The following is a 17567-nucleotide window of genomic DNA, read 5'->3' on the forward strand; positions in this document are numbered from 1 at the left end:
AAACTTTGTTCCCTTAAGTCAATTACCTCAGATATCTGTCACAGCAACAGAAAGCTGACTTAACACAGGTGGATAAATTGAGGGGTGGTTGATAGCACCACTTAGATGTGAGCTATGTCTGCCCTGTAGCACTTTCTACCTCTGAATGTCCTGATAGGAGCTCCTGAGCTGTGACCCCTAACCTTTCTTTTGGTGTCACTAGATTCTGAAATGCACTCCACCCTTCCTGAATCCCTTGGCTCCAAGAGTCAATTATTTATTTTTTCCCTTCCCAAATCATACATTTCATTCCCCAGACACGGTTTCTCAGCTGTATCAGTTCCCTACCTACCATCCATCCTCTCCTTTGGACTACTTTGGGTCCAACTTTGGGTTCCTTGGATCAGGGGCTCATGAAGGCACGCAGAGGCAGCTGTATGATTTCCATGTTGCACTTTATTGTTCCAGGCCCTTCTACAGGACCCATTCTACACCCCTGTTTCCAAAGAAGAATCTCGATAAGCGTTGCCATGTTTCCTCAGAACAGGTTGGGGACGATATAGTCAGTGTGGATGCCATCAATCAGCCCTTCCCCATTGTTGTGGACAAACCAGCACGCGACCTTCATGCCAACACTGGTGTCCTTTCTGTAGTCTTTCTGGGAGCCCCTGGGAGAAAAGAGAGAGGTGCTATCATAGGTAGGCAAGATGGCAGCGGCATGGGCCTAAGATTGGAAAAAGTGTGAATTTAGAAATTATTTGTAGGTATGTGGGTGCGTGCAGGTATGTGTAGGTGGGGTGAGGGATTGAACCGAGGATCTCACACATGCTAGGCAAGTGCTCTACCACTGAGTCAAGAATTTGGAAATTCTAAGAGTCTATAATTTTTTGGTCAAGAATGAGGTCACATGATTATTCTTTCTAGAGAGCAGAGATTGGGCTTTTCCTTGATTGGGAGGGGCCTAAAGAGAGTCAAGACCTCCAAGTTCTCTAAGGGTCCTCCATAGAGAACAAGAGCCCACCAGGTAAATACACCTGGACAGAGAGCACTCTTTCTTCCTGTCTTGTTGCTGGGTAGGATGAGGGGGCCCAAGGTGTCTCCTTACCTTGTGACAGTCAACCGATGGTTCTTCACCACCATTGTGGCATCTGGCTTTGTGGGATCAGAGCCTGGGTGGATGTCAGACACTTTAAAGTCAAAGGGGTGGAAGAATTGTCCTGGAAATGAAAACATTCACCCTGTCAGTCCCTGGCCAAGACCACGGGTAATGTGGCCTCTGGCCTTTCAGAATGGATGCAGAAGCTGAACAGCTGAATTGAGGGATCGTGGGCTGGGTCCAGCATGACCAGGACGGCCTTGTGCATGCATTTCCCATGCTGCCACGTGAGTAGCCTGCCGTCTGAACACTCCATACCTAGTAGCCCATGAGTCTGTGCTGACATCCGGTGACTGTCCACCACGTAGAAGCCTAGAAAGTCGTAGTGACCTGGAAGTTTCTTCCACACCTGGTGCAGGACAACCACAAATGTGACCCCGTCACCAAAGGAGATCACCATGTTCTTCTTCCTGTTGATTGTCACGGATATCCTAGAGAGAAGAAGAGGTGGCTGTGAAGCCCTTGACCACAACACAGGTCATCTGAATCAAGGACATCTCAGCAAGGACTTCAGAGCACATGGCAAATGAGAGCACAGACTCCAGGCACTGCTTCAGGAGTACTGGAAAGAGGGTGCCTCGTGCCTGCCCTCTACACCCTCCACAGAGGGCAGCGTGGCTCCTCCTTAAGCAGGAGAGAGGGCCACCCTGGGATCCAGAGGCCTGGGGCTCAGCTCAGCCACAGACTTCCTGTGTGACTTTGGGTAGGTTGCACTCCATCTCTGAGTCTCAGTGGGAGTAGCATTCCTGCCCTGCCCACCAGGCTCTGAGGGATCTAAAGACATAGAAAAGTCTAAGGGACTTGAAAATTAACAGCTTCAGACAGAGAAGATGCAAGTGGCGGTAGATGCTATTGCTTTATTTTTATTTATTAAATTAAATTAATTAATTTATCTGATACTAGAGATTGAACTCAAGGACACCTAACCACTGAGCCACATCCTCAGCCCTTTTTTAAAAATATGTATATATTTTATTTAGATACAGGGTCTTGCTAAGTTGCTTAGGGCCTTGCTAATTTGGCTGAGGCTGGCTTTGAACTCGTGATCCTCATACCTCAGCCTCCCAAGCCGCTGGGATTACAGGCACATGCCACTGTGCCCGGCTTATTTTTATTTTTTTGAGACAGAGTCTCACTACGCTACTAAGGCTGGTCTTGAACTCCTGGGCTCAAGGAGTCCTCTTCCCTCAGCCTCCTAAGTAGCTGGGAATATCGATGTGTACCACCAACTCAGTTTTCATCTAATGATTTCATCCAACCAGCCTGTCCCTCACACAGTTCTACAAACTGTCCAGCTGCTAATTCTGCCTCTGATATGGGCCCCAGGAGTTGGTTGGGGGGCACTGTGGTTACCTTCCCCTAGGGACTGAACTCCAAGGCCACCAGTCTCTCTGAAGACCTCTGGATATTTGACCCTTAGAGTCCCAGCTGGAGGACCTTACCCATCCTGTGTGACGGTGGCTGTGTCTAGCCAGCTGAAAGTGGTTGGCTCATCCCCATTCCACAGAGTGATCTTCTCTGTCGTCACCTCCATCCGGAAGTCCATCTGAGTGTTGGTAATGCCCAGTTTCCCAAAGAAAGTCTTTCTGCTGTTGGCGGCTGTGCTGTCTCTCTTGTCGCCAATGATCTGCCCATTAACAGTGAGACCTGCCAGAGGGATAGGGAAGGGAGAGAGACCAGCGAGGCCCTCTGAGTCTAGACTGGCCTTTAGGGATGTGCCTTCCCCTTCAACGAGACCTGCTGAAGGGTGGCAGGGCAGAGCCCCAAGGAAAAACCAGGTCATCAGAGCCCAGCCCTGTCTGTTCCTGGACACTTCAGATCTAGGTTGTGCTGGGACACTGGGGTATGCCTCTTGCCTGGGCCTGGGAATGTTCTTCAGAGGAAAAAAAAAAAAAAAGTGTTCTCCAGAGTCAGGCAGGGTCCTGCCCCAGCACCAGGCTACTGGTTACCTCTAGCCCTCCGTCTCCTAGCGCCAGGGACTTAGCCTAGTTCTCAGTCCTCCCTCCCCCACTTGCACTCCCAGAGTTCTCAGCATATGAAGATGGATATGCTACTGGGGCAGAGGAAAGAGACCTGGTTCCTGAGTCCTCCTTGAAACAGACCAGGGACCCCCACCAAAAAGATCTTTGCCATAATTAAGTTTCTCTTCTTGTCAGAAAGATTTTTACAAAGGGTGTCATCAGGATATCAGCAAAAACTTCTGCAGAGGGCATGTGGCTTGTAGCTTTCTCCTTTTTGTAAATGCCAGTTTTGCAGGAAAAAAAAATTTATAAAACCTCTATCTAGTGGCTAGCCTAAGAATATGAGACAATGAGTATGACCCCTGAGTATAAATCTAAAAAAAATTCCAGATTTAGGATCCAGAGATTTTTTAAGCACGAGCCCCCCTCTGGACCACTGTAGCATAAAATGAACCTGCTTCCTGAAAATTCCTCAGGTGTCCAGCCTCATCTGTCCTCCATCATCCTGATGGCTCCAGACCCTCCCAGAAAGCACCCTGGCCTGCAGCCCCCACCTGTGACTGGGTCCTGGATGAGGCGCAGCACCGTGCCCGGGTCTTCATCAATGTTGAAGCAGAGGGCATCATTCTTTTCTGGGACTTGGATGATGAAGTGAGGGTCTCCATCGACTGAGGGCACATTAGAGAAGGGTCTGGCTCCCAGGGCCTCTCACTGTACCAGGGGCCTCCCGTGGCCTCTTGGCCCCAGTGGGCTGGGCTTCCAGGTAGGCAGGAATGCTGTACCCAAGACCCCGAGCATTGTCCCAGGAGGACCCAGGGAACTCACCATAGTAGTAGGGGTTTTGAGGAGGCTGGTAGCCAACTGTGGAGCACAGGCAGGACAGAGTAAGTGAGCAGCCCTGGGGAGGGCCAGGAATACTCTCATTCTTTTCCCTACCCTGCCACCCTCCAATCCCTGCAGGACATCTGGTCATCTACCTGTCTTAACTGACTCAGGAAAGATCACAAACAGGAATGGGGCAGCAGAGATGGCTACAGCAGGCAGCAAATACTCACCCAAGTAGGCCCTGGAGGGGGTCACGGATCTGACTAAAAAGAAGACAAAAGGCAGTCATGAGCAGAGTCTAGGGGTTCACTTCTGCTCAACCATGTGCCTGATGTCTGTCTTGGGGTTACTTGTCCCTAGTTGGGTCCTGACATGGGCACATGGAAAAATAGGCATGTGACCCTAAAATTGAGGCTTTATAAGTGGGCACACGTCCAGAGAACTCCTTTACAGGGCTGGAGGTGACAGAGATGTCATTTGAATGCTAGGAGCATCGCATTTTTTATGTGGCTAAAATGCAAACCATCAAGTCACCAGCTTTTCTCTCCTGAATAATACTCAGAGCAGACATCTGTCCCTAGCCTTGGACTTTCCAATCCTTAGTTGGGGTAGGTTGAAGCCCACAGACAGTTGTCTGTTGCTCCTTGGTAGTAAAACACCTGCCTCTCTCAGGTACACACATGCATACATATACACACAAATGCACACATGAACATTTTATCCCAGTGACTACGTATGACAGGGCTGCTCTCAGGGAAAAGTGGTGGCCCGTCCTATCATGATCCTTATTGATACAGGGGGACAGGCTAGCAGGTGTGGAAGATGTCCTCCCTGGAGGCGATGGGCTGGTGTGGGGTAAGTTTCCATTTTTATGGTGAGACAGGTGCAGAGTTATTTCTAGCAATTTCCAGCGTGGGTAGTGGGCCCAAGCTGCCCAGACCAAAGTCCTAGATTAGCTACCTACTGAATCCTTGAGCAAATAGACTTAACCTCTCTGTGCCTCTTTCCTCACTATGAAATGTGACATTATGATTCCCTTGGAGGGCTGCTGGGGAATGGAGTAGGAGTGTCTGATGTGCTACATTGCTAATTTTTGCAGATCACAGAATACTCTCATGCTGATTATCTCTTCTTGGGCAGGGAAAGCCACCCTAAGCCACTGATGGGAAGCCCGAGGCTCAGAGGGGAACAGAGCTTGGTCCATGATCACTCATGAGTTGGCAATAATGAGCCGGACCTGAGCCCAGATGTGCTGAGCCTCCCCAGACTCCAGGCTGGATGTCCCCACTGGCTTGGAATGACATCTCGGGCTCTGCCTCCTCCCCCACTCACAATGCCCACCCAGCTGCTGGAGGAAGCTTACCTTCTGCATCACCAGGTTCAGCCAGGAAGGAAGAGGAAAAGATGTGTTAGAAGCCATAGACTACTGGTCAGGTCCAGTGCCACCAATGAGAGTGGCCTGAGCAGGAGCCAGAGCTTGCCGTCAGGCTGACAGCAAGCTTTGTCCCCAGAGTGTCCCCTAGAACCAAGACCTCCTGGAAGACAGGGGCTTGGCCTGCCCCAGCCCAACTATTTGCCAACTTGGTTTCTCAATGCCAAGCCCCCTGCCCTGCAACCAGCTGCAATGGGCATTGGGGACCCCTGTTGAGTGTGGTCTGGGGTCTGGTTGAGGAGGCTTGGTCCTAGACTCTAATTCTCAAGGCCTCTTTTTCCTCACAATCCCCAGATGCATAGTAGCCTGCTCCAGGCCAACTCTCAGACTGGAAGTGCTTCTTCTTGTCTAACTGAGCCCTAAGTCCCTTCTTTGAAATAACGCATAGACCATGTAACTTCTTGACTCACATCCCTTGAGAGACTTAGAGGTTCCTACTTACCCCACACTCCATTGTCCCTGTTACCTGCTTTAACTGCTCTCTCTCTCTCTCTCTCTCTCTCTCTCTCTCTCATGTGTGTGTGTGTATACATACATATTCATATTTTTCATATTTTTGTTTTGAGACATGGCCTCACCAGGTTGCCAAGCTGGCCTTGAACTTGTGATCCTCTTGCCTCAGCCTCCCAAGTGGCTAGGGTTACCAGTATACACCACCATGCCTGGCTGACTGCTTCACTCTTGCTACACCACCTTTCTGACCCCTTGACCAGTTTCCCTTCTGGTGCGCCCAGACCTGCCCCTCATCAGGAAGTCCAGTCTCCCTGGACTGGCCAACTCCTCCTCTGAGTTCCTAGGGCCCAGGGTCCTAGAGGGCAGCCTCTGAGTTCTGGCCTCTTCTCTCTGTGCCCACCTTCCCCGGGCTTGTCAGCGATGGCTGTCTGGTCCTCATTGTCCTCAGGCTTGGTCACCACCATGGAGGTCAGTGGAGTCACAAAGTGGTACTTGAGGGATAGGTCCAGGGCCTGGGCTGTGAGGTTCTCCTTCTCCTCCCCTTGGGCGTTCTTTCTGTGAAGTGGGGGCCACACAGTTCAGCCAGAGAACAGCTCTTGCCTGCCTTCTCCTGCACCAACTCTCATAACCAGACCAGGATTGGATACCCACCCCACAATTGGTGCCCGGAGAGGAGCCCACTGGGGCTCAGAAGAGACCGATTCACCAGCCCCCTGGAGCATGTGGACAAATGCTGTTTCCTCTCTAGCCCTCAGTTTCCCCATTTATAAAATATAAGGAGCTATGACAATCCCACATGACAGTGTCCATGTGCCAAGCACTTAGAATGGGCCAGACCCCATCTGAATGGATGTTGATATTGCCCTCTTAAGTGGGCCTGGCTCTGCCCTCTGGGCACTAGAGCCTGGAACCTAGGCTTAGGTTTTGTTTAATTTTGTTTTGTTTTGTTTTTGTTTATACCAGGGATTGAACCCAGGGGCACTTAACCTCTGAGCCACATCCCCAGCCCTTTTTAATATTTTATTTAGAGACAGAGTCTTGCTGAGTTGCTTAGGGCCTTGCTGAGTTGCTGAGGCTGGCTTTGAACTTTCAATCCTCCTGCCTCAGCCTCCCAAGCTCCTGGGATTACAGGCTGCACCACTGCCCCTGGCTCGACCTTCAGTTTTGTTCACTGTCACTGGGTCATGCTGGAAGCAGAGAGCCAGGTACAAAGGCCGTTCCCACCCTCCAGGCCCTGCCAGGTTGCTGGCCTCAGCAGAGCTTGCTTGCTTGAACCTCAGGATGAAAGGTGAACATTTCCTTGACTGTGCCAAGAAGAGGGCAAAATAGCAGGGACAGGTTTGCTTCCTCAGTGCGAGGCACAGGGGCAGGCCCAGGTAGGTACCGAGGAGTGCCAGGTACCCAAGGGGAGGCCTGGTTATGTGAAGGGTGGGCCAAGGTCACCTTTTCTCCAGTAGCTGCTCAATGGTAAGGTAGGCCCAGAGCCGCTCAAGGTAGTTCCCAAAAATATAGTCTTGTTCCTTCAGGGCCTCCTCCATCTCCTTCACATCCACCTCCTCTGTGAAGGTCAGGTCGTTGAAAGCCTGGGTAGGGGTGAGAGGAGGTGAGGGTTTTGAGGTCTGTGGTCCATCAATGGTAGCACTTCTTGTCCCCAGGTCCCCACTCACCCCTTGACCCTTCACATCTGCCTTGAAGCTGTTTATGTTCTCGTCCGCCAAGCGCCCGGCCACCACTATCTCAGAGCCATCATAGAAGTGCTGATAGCTGTTCTGGGTGAGGTCCAGGATTGCATTCTGGGGGTACTCCATCTCTACGTCTGTCAACAGCGGGTTAGCCACCTCATCGTAGAAGCCCTGGAGTCCAGATCAGAGAGCTGGTCATCTCAGGCCCCCAGGGGCTGGCTGTCACCCATGCCATGACATGGCATCTAGCCCCCTGGGGCTGAGTCAGTCCTGCCTCCTCGTTTTCATTTCTGTGTGGCCTTGGTTGGGCCCTTCAGTGTATGGGAGCCCTCCCTCCATTCCCCCGTGGAGATTAGAAGAATAGAAGGAAGGGAGAGAGTTCTTGGCATATGGAAAGTATTCAAGAAATGAGCTGGGCATGGTGTCACACGCCTGTAATCCTAGCAGCTTGGGAGGCTGAGGCAAAAGGATTGTGAATTCAAAGCCAGCCTCTGCAATTTGGTGAGGCCCTAAGCAACTAACTCAGTGAGACCCTGTCTCTAAATAAAATATAAAAAAGGGCTGGGGATGTAGCTCAGTGATTAAATGCCCCTGAGTTCAATCTCCAGTACCCTAGTACCAAAAAAGAAAAAAAAGAAAGTATTCAAGAAACATTTGTTGGGATGAAAGCCAGGAGTAAAGTAAGGGTAGAAAGGCTGTCTAGCTAGGAGAGGCTATGTGAGCCTGACAGATGGGAGGGAGGCACCGGGTGCACATGCAGAGCTAGAGATGCCAGCGGAGATGACCAGGTTCAGCAAATAAAGAAAAAGAAATACAGCATCCAACTCACAGTGAAATTTGAAAGTCAAATTAAAAAAAATTTTTTTAAATAAGTTTGCCTTTTAGGGGTTGAATTGGGTACGGCATTCCCCAAATTCACAACCCTCAGTTCCTCAGAATGTGACCATATTTGGAGGTAGACTCTTTATACACATAATCCAGTGAGGTCATCTGAGTGGGCTCGAATCCAATATGACTCGTGTCTTTATAAAAAGGGGAAATGGAATACAGATCCACAAGAGGGCCCAGGGAGAAGATGACCACTGACAAGCCAGGAAGGGTGGCCTAGAGCAGATCCCTCCCGCCCAGCCCTGGGAGGGGAACCAGCCCACCACCACCACCTTGATCTTGGACTAATATATGTATTAGTTGTAGATGGACACAATGCCTTTATTTTTATTTATTTATTTATTTTTGTGTAGTGCTGAGGAATCAACCCAGTACCTCACTTGTGCAAGACAAGTGCTCCACCCCCTTGAGCCACAACCCCAGCCCCAGGAAGTTCTTTCTGATACCTGAAATTGGCCCCCGGAAGAGCAGCTAAGGAAGTAATGAGCCCTCATTCCTGGAGGTGTGAGAGACAAGACGTACCTGCAACTGCAGGTCAGCATCCGAGTCTTCATAAATGCGTCGGGCAAACCCGTGGTTCTCCAGGCCCAAGGTCTCCAGGAAATTAAAATTCAGATTGTTGCCAAAGCCCAGGTTATACAGGGGGAACTTGCCCTTGATGGCATTGCGCACGTTCTCCTGGATCCTTTCAGGTCTGCTCTCACCTGCAGGGAGGGGTGTTCACATTCCAGCCAGCACCCGGGGGACCTTCTGCACCAGCTCTGACTGGAGAGGTCTGATACCCACACTTGCAGAGCTGGTGGAGTCACGGCCATGATCCATGGCCAGGACAGATGTTGGGAAACCCTGGTAGAGGGAGGCAGGGTCCTGCTCATGAAGGGCCTCCCAGTCTGTGGAGGACCCTGAGAAGAGCTGACAGAGGTCATACACTGAGCCAGCTTCAGAGCCAGGAGGGTAACCAGGCACTCACCCTGGCTCAGAGCCACCCGAGCCCCTCACCAGTGTTGGCATCCCCGTCTGTCAACATGATGACGATGGAGGTGCTCCTCTCAGGGACCAGGTTTTCCTCCCGGGCCTTGTTCAGCATATGGATGCCTCTCAGCAGCCCATCGTTGAGGTTGGTCACTGTGACACAGACAGAGAGCACCGTGGGAGAGTGTTCTCAGGATGCCAGGGTGAGAGGATGCCAGGACAGAAGGCCCTGCTCAAGTGCCAAGAATCCCACCTGCCCATACATGGAGGTACTCAATAACACTTTCTGAATCAATAAGTGTGTGAATGAACAAATGACTTAGGTTTTTTTGTTTGTTTGTTTGTTTGGTACTAGGGATTGGACCCAGGGGCACTTAACCACTGAGCCACATCCCCAGCCCCTTTTTTTGTATTTTATTTAGAGACAAGGTCTCACTGAGTTGCTTAAGGCCTCACTAAATCACTGAGGCTGGTTTTAAACTTGTGATCCTCCTGCCTCAGCCTCCCTAGCCACTGGGCCCTGGGATTACAGGTGTGCTCTGTCACGCCTGGCAAAAACGTATGCTTTCACATGGGAATAAAAGTGCTGACAGAAGGACAGAGCATATGGTGATTGCAAAGTCAGTTTGCAAAACAATCAAATGAACTCCTTGCCCCTCTCACCAGGAAGAGAGGGGAGCAGTGTAGATATCATTTATGATTTTCCACAGGCAACAGGACCAAGAAAAAGGGTGCTTTGTGACCTCCTCTTGCTGGGACTTGTAGAACAACAGGATCATGGGTTTTGAGACAGAAAAAAAAATGATTTTCCCTTGACCATGCCCACGGACCATCTATCCCACCTCTGCCCCATACAAAGCTGCAGACACTCTGCCCCAAGGCAGGAAGGAAATGCTACTCATCAAAGAGAGGAGTAAGTTTATTCTCCCCTCCGCTCTTACTTCCATCATCTCTAATGTTTTTTACGAAGGTCCTGGCCTCTTGGAGGTTCTCTGGAGTGGCTTGGACTAATTGGTCTTTCCACGTGGTCACACCTCCACTGAACAGGATGAAATTCAGGTAGTCAGTCTCCTTCACATCATCCAAGATTTTGAGAAGGGCATCCCTTGTCTGGGGAGGAGAGAGACAAATAGACAAGAAATGGGTGAGGTCTCTTCCCACCCAAATGGTAACAAAAGCCCTGCTGTCCTCACCAGGGAGCATTGACGGAGGCTCCCTCCAAAAGTGGGCAGAGGCTTTGAACTTTCTTATATCCTGTCCACTTCCTCCTCTTTCACCAGAAATACTAGCATTTTCCACTTTAAAAAAATAACCTCTCTCTCCCCACAATCCCCCACCCCACACTCTGCCCCTAGCGCTGCAGAGCAGACCTGTTGTATTTTCCGACCCGCCATGGAGCCGCTGACGTCAATCACAAAGACCACATTCTTAGGCACCACTGGGAGACCTTGAGGTGCAAAGAAATGCACGAAGTAGCCATTGACAACCTGGAAAAGGGAGAGAGAGGCAGAGGCTTAGTAACAGCACATCAGCTCCTCTTACAGGGAGAAGATATTTGCCATCCAGGGAGAATGTGTCCCTGGATCATCAGCTGTCCCATGTCAAGTAGAGAAACAGCCTGGGGCTGAAGATGGAGAGAGAGATGGCACTAGATGCAGCCATCTCTCTCTCCCTGCCATCATGGTGAGCCAGCCAACCCAAGGGAGCCATCGGCACATACCTGCACATTGGCCGGAGACTCTCTGTTCACATCGTAGGTGATGGTGAAGTCCCCGTTAAGGAGGGAATCCGAACAGGTTGGGCATGAGCGCTGTTGGTCTAAGCTGGGCTTGAAGGACACATGACCCTGAGGGACAGAGATGGAGCCAGAGTCATGCTTGCTCAGCTTGGCCAGAGCTGCCCACTGGTAAATAGCCCAGTAGAGCCGTCACAGGGAAGAGCCCTGAGGTCCCAGTGGATACAGCTGCTCACCATGCTCTGCCTCTCTGAATATCTCCCTCCTCCTGGGAGATCAGGGCCTCCTAGGAAGGCACCTATCTTTCTCATTTGACTTTTTATATTACTTTGGAATGGGCACCCCATATCCCTAAGCTCAGCCTACCTTGAAACTCAGCACCCAGAGCCACTTAGGGAAGAGAGTTTTGCACTATGTAGGGGAACTTCACATTGGGTGGTTTTGCATGTTGCAAGAGGAAGGGGAGAGAAAAGGGAGGAGAATGGGAGTGGAGGTGCCTTCCACCACCAGGGCAGGCTTGCTGCCTTGAGGAAGCCCGCAGCTGTCTGAGCGTGAGCTCCTAGCAACTCACCCTGGCCGTCCTAAATGACCGAGGTTGGTTTCTTATATAAATATTTATTTATTCATTTTAGTAGTGAGGATTGAACCCAGGGATGCTTTACCACTAAGCCACATCCCCAGTCCTTTATTTATTTATTTTTTTAATTTTGAAGCAGGATCTCACTAATTTGCTTAGAGCCTTGTTAAGTTGCTGGGGCTGGCCTTGAACCCATGATCTTCCGGCCTTAAGTTGCTGGGATCACAGGCATGTGCCACTGCAACTAGCTAAACATTTATTTATTCACTTCCCACTGTCAATAATGTCCCTAAAATAGCTGTGGACCTTGGGGACCAAGAACGAGGTTCTCATTAATCTTTCACCCATTGATGTGGAGTCAGCAGATCTAGCTCCAGCCTCCTTATCTGTAAAACAGGGACAGTAATGCCTTCCCTGTTCACTTTCCAAGGCAGAGTAGGGCTGGACTTTATAAATAGTTCCTCTCTCTGCTAGTCCCCAGAGTAGCTGAGACTCCAATTCCTTTGGAAGGTAATTTCCAAACAGCTTCTGACCTCCAGCAGGCTCACCCCTGACCCAGGTGGCCAAGGAGGAAGCTTGATGGCCGCTCCCAACCCCAATACACGCTAGCATAATCAAGCTCTGGGCTGCAGGCCTGTCCTGCTGGGACCAGCATTCCTGTCCCCTGTCCCCCAGGTCTGAGAGGCATCTATACCACCTTTTTTCCTGAGAAGGACTTGGTCAGGGCGCTGCCCAGGAGGTCATTGGTGATGAATGAGGCCTCAGCATCCAGTGTGCTGATGCCCTGGGGCTCGAAGATGTGTGCCTCGATCTGAAATGGCCAAAGTAAAAAGACGTCACTCAGTGATAGTGCAGAGAGGCTGGACTACAGGGCAAGGGCGAGGATAATGAGATGGGTCTATGATGGTGCAGGGACCCTCCAGGGCAGTACTGAGGGCCAAGCCTTGTGTCCCCCACTTGGAATGTGACCATAGGGGTTTGTGGCAGGAACTCTGACCCACGAGTGTTTCTGCCATCTGTCATGTGGGTCCTCAAGTTCCACCACTAATGTATTTCCTTTGGCGTTTAGATTTGCTGCAGGTAAAATGCACTTGTCCCCAGTTGCAAGCATTGCAGAGGCACCCTGTGGTGTCCCTGAGAGTCCAGCTCAGCCTCTTCCCCATGGCCCAGATGCTGTGGTTGAGGCATTTTAATGCTCTATAGTCAAATGGTGGGCCAGAGCTGTTTTCTACTTTTTCTCTCTTTGTTCTTATTAGATGTACATGACAGTACAGTGTATTTTGACATAGTCTACATACATGGAGTATCACTTATTCTAATTAGGATCCCATTCTTGTGGTTATACAGGATGTGGAGTTTCACTGGTCCTTTATTCACATATGATGAACATAGGAAAGTCATGTCCCATTCATCCCACTGTCTTTCCTATTCCCATCCCCTTCCCTTCCCTTCATTCCCTTTTGTCTAATCCAATGACCCTCTATTCTCCCCACCCCCTTATTATGCGTCATCATCCACATATTAGAGAGAAGATTTGGCCTTTGATTTTGGGGGATGGGCTTATTTCACTTAACATGAGCGTCTCCAGTTCCAGCTTTTGCCTTCTTAACCCTGCCCTGAGCTCTGCCCTGTGGGCCCTTCCCTGTTTCCCCCTGAAGTTCCATCAGGAGCTGCAGGAACGGTTGATTACCTCAAAGTGCTTGATCAGTTGCTTGGGCTGGACCTTAAGGAACATCTCGTATTTGCCCTGGTGCCTCTTCAGCAGCTCCTCGTAGGTCAGCTCAAAGGTGACATTGCTGCCTGCAGCCACATTGACTGAGACTGTGAATTTCTCCAGCTTCCTCCCGGAGGCCCTGGATGGGGTGAGAGATAATGCTTACCGCAAAGGCTGCATGAGCCCATCCTTCCTTGGCTCTGGGTTCAAGTCTCAGCCTTTGGTTAGGGAGTACCTTAACCATTCTGAGCCTCAGTTGTCTCAACTTCAAAATGAAACATTATGGGCACTTTTTTTTTTTTTAAGCACCAGGGATCGAACCCAGGGGCACTTAATCACTGAGCTACACCACCCAGCCTTTTTTAAAAAATTATTTTTTACCCCAGCCCTTTTTCTGATATTTTTATTTGGAGACAGGGTCTTGCTAAGTTGCTTAGGGCCTTGCTAAGTTGCTGAGGCTGGCTTTGAACCTGTGAACCTCCTGCCTCAGCCCGTGTCACTGGGATTATAGGAGTATGCCACTTTGCCCAACATGAGCACATTTTACTATAACAATAATAATAGGTGCTGTCTGTATTTCTGAAGGTCTTTTCTGTCTAGACGTCTCCCCAAAGCCTGGGCATCCACATTTACTTGACCAAGCCAGCTGTCTTGCCCTGGGACACGGCCTTTTCATACTGTTTCTTAGCAACCTCCTTCTCCTTGACGTTCCCAGGGTAGGTGACACCATCAATGGTCCTGCAGAGACAGAGAGTATGGGGGAGGAGATGTCACCCTGGGCTAGAACCCCCTGTGGAGCTCAGGGCCAGCAGCCATGGTGGCACCCACAAGGTGAAGTTGGTGATGAAGGCCGTCTTGGGCAGCTCCACATCAAAGGAAACTTCCTTGGCCTTGTCTGCATTGTTGACTGCTTTCGTGGTGACGACATTGTGAGCAAAGCGGGAGGTCACCTTGCAGCTGATCTTGGTGCTGTAGACCTCGATGCCATCTGCAGCCTGTGGAAGAGGTGGGCAGAGATCAGAGGGTGGTGACCTTCCAGACCGTGGCTCTGGGGAAGCAGGTCTTTAACCTGGCTACTTCCCTTCCAAATGCTCCTTTGCAGATTGAGTCCCCTGCCTGGTAAGCAGCCCCTCGATCTTCCCAGTCACTCACATTGGAAGACTGGGCAGTGTTCCTGGTCCCTGCATTCAGCTGGCCACCATGGTGCTGCCCTTCCTCTGCTCATCCTGAGCCCCAGCCACACCAGGGCTCTGTTCTTGTTCCCACCCAGGGCTCTGTCCTAGCTTCTAGATCTTTCTACATGTCTTTCTCACTTTACTCTCCCTCCTACCATCCCCAGCCCCCAGGTCACATCCTGTGTTCTTTGGTACTTCCTTCCCATGCCAAGGGGAGTTCCCAGACACCCTCTTTCCAGCAGGGGTGATAGGCCAAAAAAGATGTCTGGGGTAAACAGAATATAAATATGCTTTGGGAAGGGGCATTGTGTGATCCCAGCCCAGCACACGAAGCATGTGTGGGAGGAAGGGATGACTGATGGGACTCTCTTGAGCTGCCTCCTGCAAGGTTAGAGAGCTGTGGTTCTGCGGGTGCCCCACCCAGGACACACACCCAGAGTGCCCTTTCTCTTTCATCACATGGGGCTCTGCCAGAGCAGGGGGCCATGTGCTGTTTGCTAGCTGTGTGGGACCTGCTACTATGACGTATACCTTCAGCAGTTGGGCAACCAGATCCAGCCCTCCCTGCCCCACCTGGCCCCTGCCCTGGTGAAAGTCCTCACCCCTCCTGGGAGGCTCCGTTTCTGCAAAAAAAAAAAAAAAAAAAAAAAAAAAAAGACAAAGACAAACAAGTCAAGCCAAGGGCAAGGCCACTGTGGCTTGGGTGCAGAGATAAGCGCTGCCCACTACACACATCCTTCCAGACACAGGACCCTCCTATGCCATATGTCAGAGTAGGACAGACTCTGAATAAATGGTGGACACTGAGAAGAACAGTTCTCTAGGTCACCCAAGGAGCAGATCAAAGAGGAGACCCAGAACTCTCCCCATGCCCCATTAATCCCAACCTGTCCTCCCTCTCATTCTGTTTTCCCTGGCTTCCAGGACTCTTAGGTCTCTTTCCAGAACATCCCACACCCACCACAGCCCGTAGGGCTCAGCTCAATATTTTGTAGAGACTTCTGCACCTTTCTAAGGTGGACATTCAGTGAGCAAGAAGTTCATGGTGTATCACCCACTTGACACATGGGGAATCCAAGGCCCAGGAAGTTTTAAGAACCTTGCTCAGGGCTGGCCAGCAGGCTAGCATAAGCCCTGGCTGGAGCCTGGTCTCCCCAAGGTCCGGCACTGTTCCAGCAGTTCAGACCAGCCCTCTGCCCCCTTTTCATTATGCCCAGAAGACATGCCCAGAGCGGGGCTTTCAACCCATTTGATCCCCAAGGTCCTGGTGGTAAAGAGAGGGCAGACTCACCCCCAGCAGCCGGAGGGGGCTTCTTGAGAAGCCAGAGGCTGCCTCGCTGAAGAGCAGAGCCAGGACAAGGCAGGGCCACCAGGTAGACGCCATTACTGAGCAGGCAGGCCTGGCCCGCCCTCCTTATATTAGCCAGTCTGGTGTTTTCCGAGCAGGGTCAGTGACCCGCAACTTGGGGCTGGAGCAGAGAAGGCCGGAAGCTCCTCTGGGAAATGGTGTGGGCGGATGTGTCTGTATGAAGAGGGCCCTGTGGGCCTTGACAGGGTTGGGACTTCACTCCTGACAGGCCAGGGACATGGAGGCCCCCAGAAAAGCAGAAATCGTGTTGACAAACAGGCCCTGGGCCTTCACCATGGGGGTGATGGGAGATAGGGTGTGGAATTCCATTGAGAGCAAAAGCCGTCTATCTCAGCATCGCGGCCCCTTGTCCTCACCACTTGCAGGGACTCTGGTCTGATGCCTGGATCACAGGCCTGCCCTTCGCAAGGCAGCAGGGGCATAAAACCAGACCATCACTTTTAAGCTCAGACCTCGGTGACTGAACCCCTTGCTCATTATCCTACTCTGGTTCTCAAGGTGTTAGGTAGGAGCTAGCAATGAGCAGTGAAATGCAGGCAAGGTCACGTGTTCATTAAATGACTTAGGGTCTGCTTTAAATTACTTCCAAAGTAAACGAGAAAGCAAAGGATGGTAGTTAATTTGGAGAAAATAAACAGAAGCAAGGGAGCTAGTTGAAAATCACATCAAGAGAATAGGATGAATGGGACTAACTCTTGACAGGTTTGGTGTGAACTTAGGAATTATGGCTGTAAGTGTCTCTAATTGTCTGGAAAGGAGGATTCTTTTAGTAGCATAGGGACACTAATGTAACTTCTGACCAGCTACTGACCCCAATGCCTGCATTAACATGGGATTGACTTGTAGATGAAGCCCCCCCTAAATAGGATGGCCCCCATGACAGTTCCGCAGAGGACCAATTAAGGTCAAAACTTCTACCACCCAATGTGAAGGAGGAGTTGAACACCTGATTGGCAAAGAGTGCAAAAGGTGGCAAAAAGTGCTAAATGTTCTCCTGGTAGACATCAAACAGTAATAAATTTGGGGACAGCATGGTCTCGTTTGTCATTCTCTGCTTGGAGATGGCCTACCCTCTTTCTTGAGAGTGCTCTCTGCTTGAGCCTCACTTGGCTTTTACTTTCACCTGTAATAAAGTTCTCTTGCATGGATTTTGGTGGCTGACTTTTAAATTTTCTTTCATGGGAACACAGAACTGAGGTTTGGAGTTTTAGCTCCCTGCTTTCTTGCGGCAAGGGTACCAGGAAAAGAGCAAATCCCAAGTCCTGTGGCCCAGTTCTCCCTGGGATTTGTCTCTAACTTGCTTTTCTCAACTTACTCTTCTTCCACTGGAATGCCCTCTCTTTCGCTGCATATGGCATCCCTCATCTTCCTGCCAGCCTCAGGACTTCTCCTTCAGGAACCTTCCTCCCTCTTCTCCTAATGGGCTACAGGACAGCCATGTCCCAAGCTCCAAGCTCCTTGAGGGCCCATTCTGTATTATGGCGAGGTTTATGTGCTCAGGTCTGACGATCTCTCTGGACCCATGTCATCATGATCCACTTGGCGCTCCCAGGGCTCAGCCAGAGAGACTGGACTTCCCTCGGCCTCTTGGGGAGTCATTCCTCCAAAGGCCACCAGTGAGGCTGGGGCTCTGGCATCCAGGACAATGG

General features: G+C 50.7%; 1 protein-coding gene across 1 annotated transcript; it reads right to left on the reverse strand.

Annotated features, from left to right (window-relative positions):
- Positions 1–415: 415 nt before the first annotated feature.
- Positions 416–15979, reverse strand: Itih3 (inter-alpha-trypsin inhibitor heavy chain 3). Its single transcript, XM_078038439.1, has 21 exons — positions 15841–15979; positions 15152–15172; positions 14203–14369; positions 14008–14112; positions 13351–13513; positions 12358–12471; positions 11069–11194; positions 10719–10835; positions 10290–10458; positions 9376–9501; positions 8899–9080; positions 7474–7659; positions 7250–7389; positions 6207–6361; positions 4152–4184; positions 3922–3957; positions 3651–3764; positions 2578–2782; positions 1394–1566; positions 1085–1196; positions 416–647 (listed from the first exon to the last, which is right to left on the reverse strand). The coding sequence occupies exons 1-21, from the start codon at positions 15931–15933 to the stop codon at positions 518–520; spliced, it is 2667 nt and encodes an 888-aa protein (XP_077894565.1). The 5' UTR covers positions 15934–15979; the 3' UTR covers positions 416–517.
- Between the last annotated feature and the right edge of the window lie 1588 nt (positions 15980–17567).

The sequence above is a fragment of the Ictidomys tridecemlineatus genome, chromosome 2 (assembly GCF_052094955.1).
Source record: "Ictidomys tridecemlineatus isolate mIctTri1 chromosome 2, mIctTri1.hap1, whole genome shotgun sequence".
In the NCBI taxonomy this organism is placed as follows: Eukaryota; Metazoa; Chordata; class Mammalia; order Rodentia; family Sciuridae; genus Ictidomys; species Ictidomys tridecemlineatus.

Coding starts and splice junctions, on each gene's coding strand:
- Itih3 (XM_078038439.1), bottom strand. CDS start 15,933: ATGGCGTCTACCTGGTGGCCCTGCCTTGTCCTGGCTCTGCTCTTCAGC. Junction 11,195..12,357: donor AGTCCTTCTCAGGAAAAAAG/GTGGTATAGATG, acceptor TCTGTCCCTCAG/GGTCATGTGTCCTTCAAGCC. Junction 9,502..10,289: donor AAACATTAGAGATGATGGAA/GTAAGAGCGGAG, acceptor TCTGTGTCACAG/TGACCAACCTCAACGATGGG.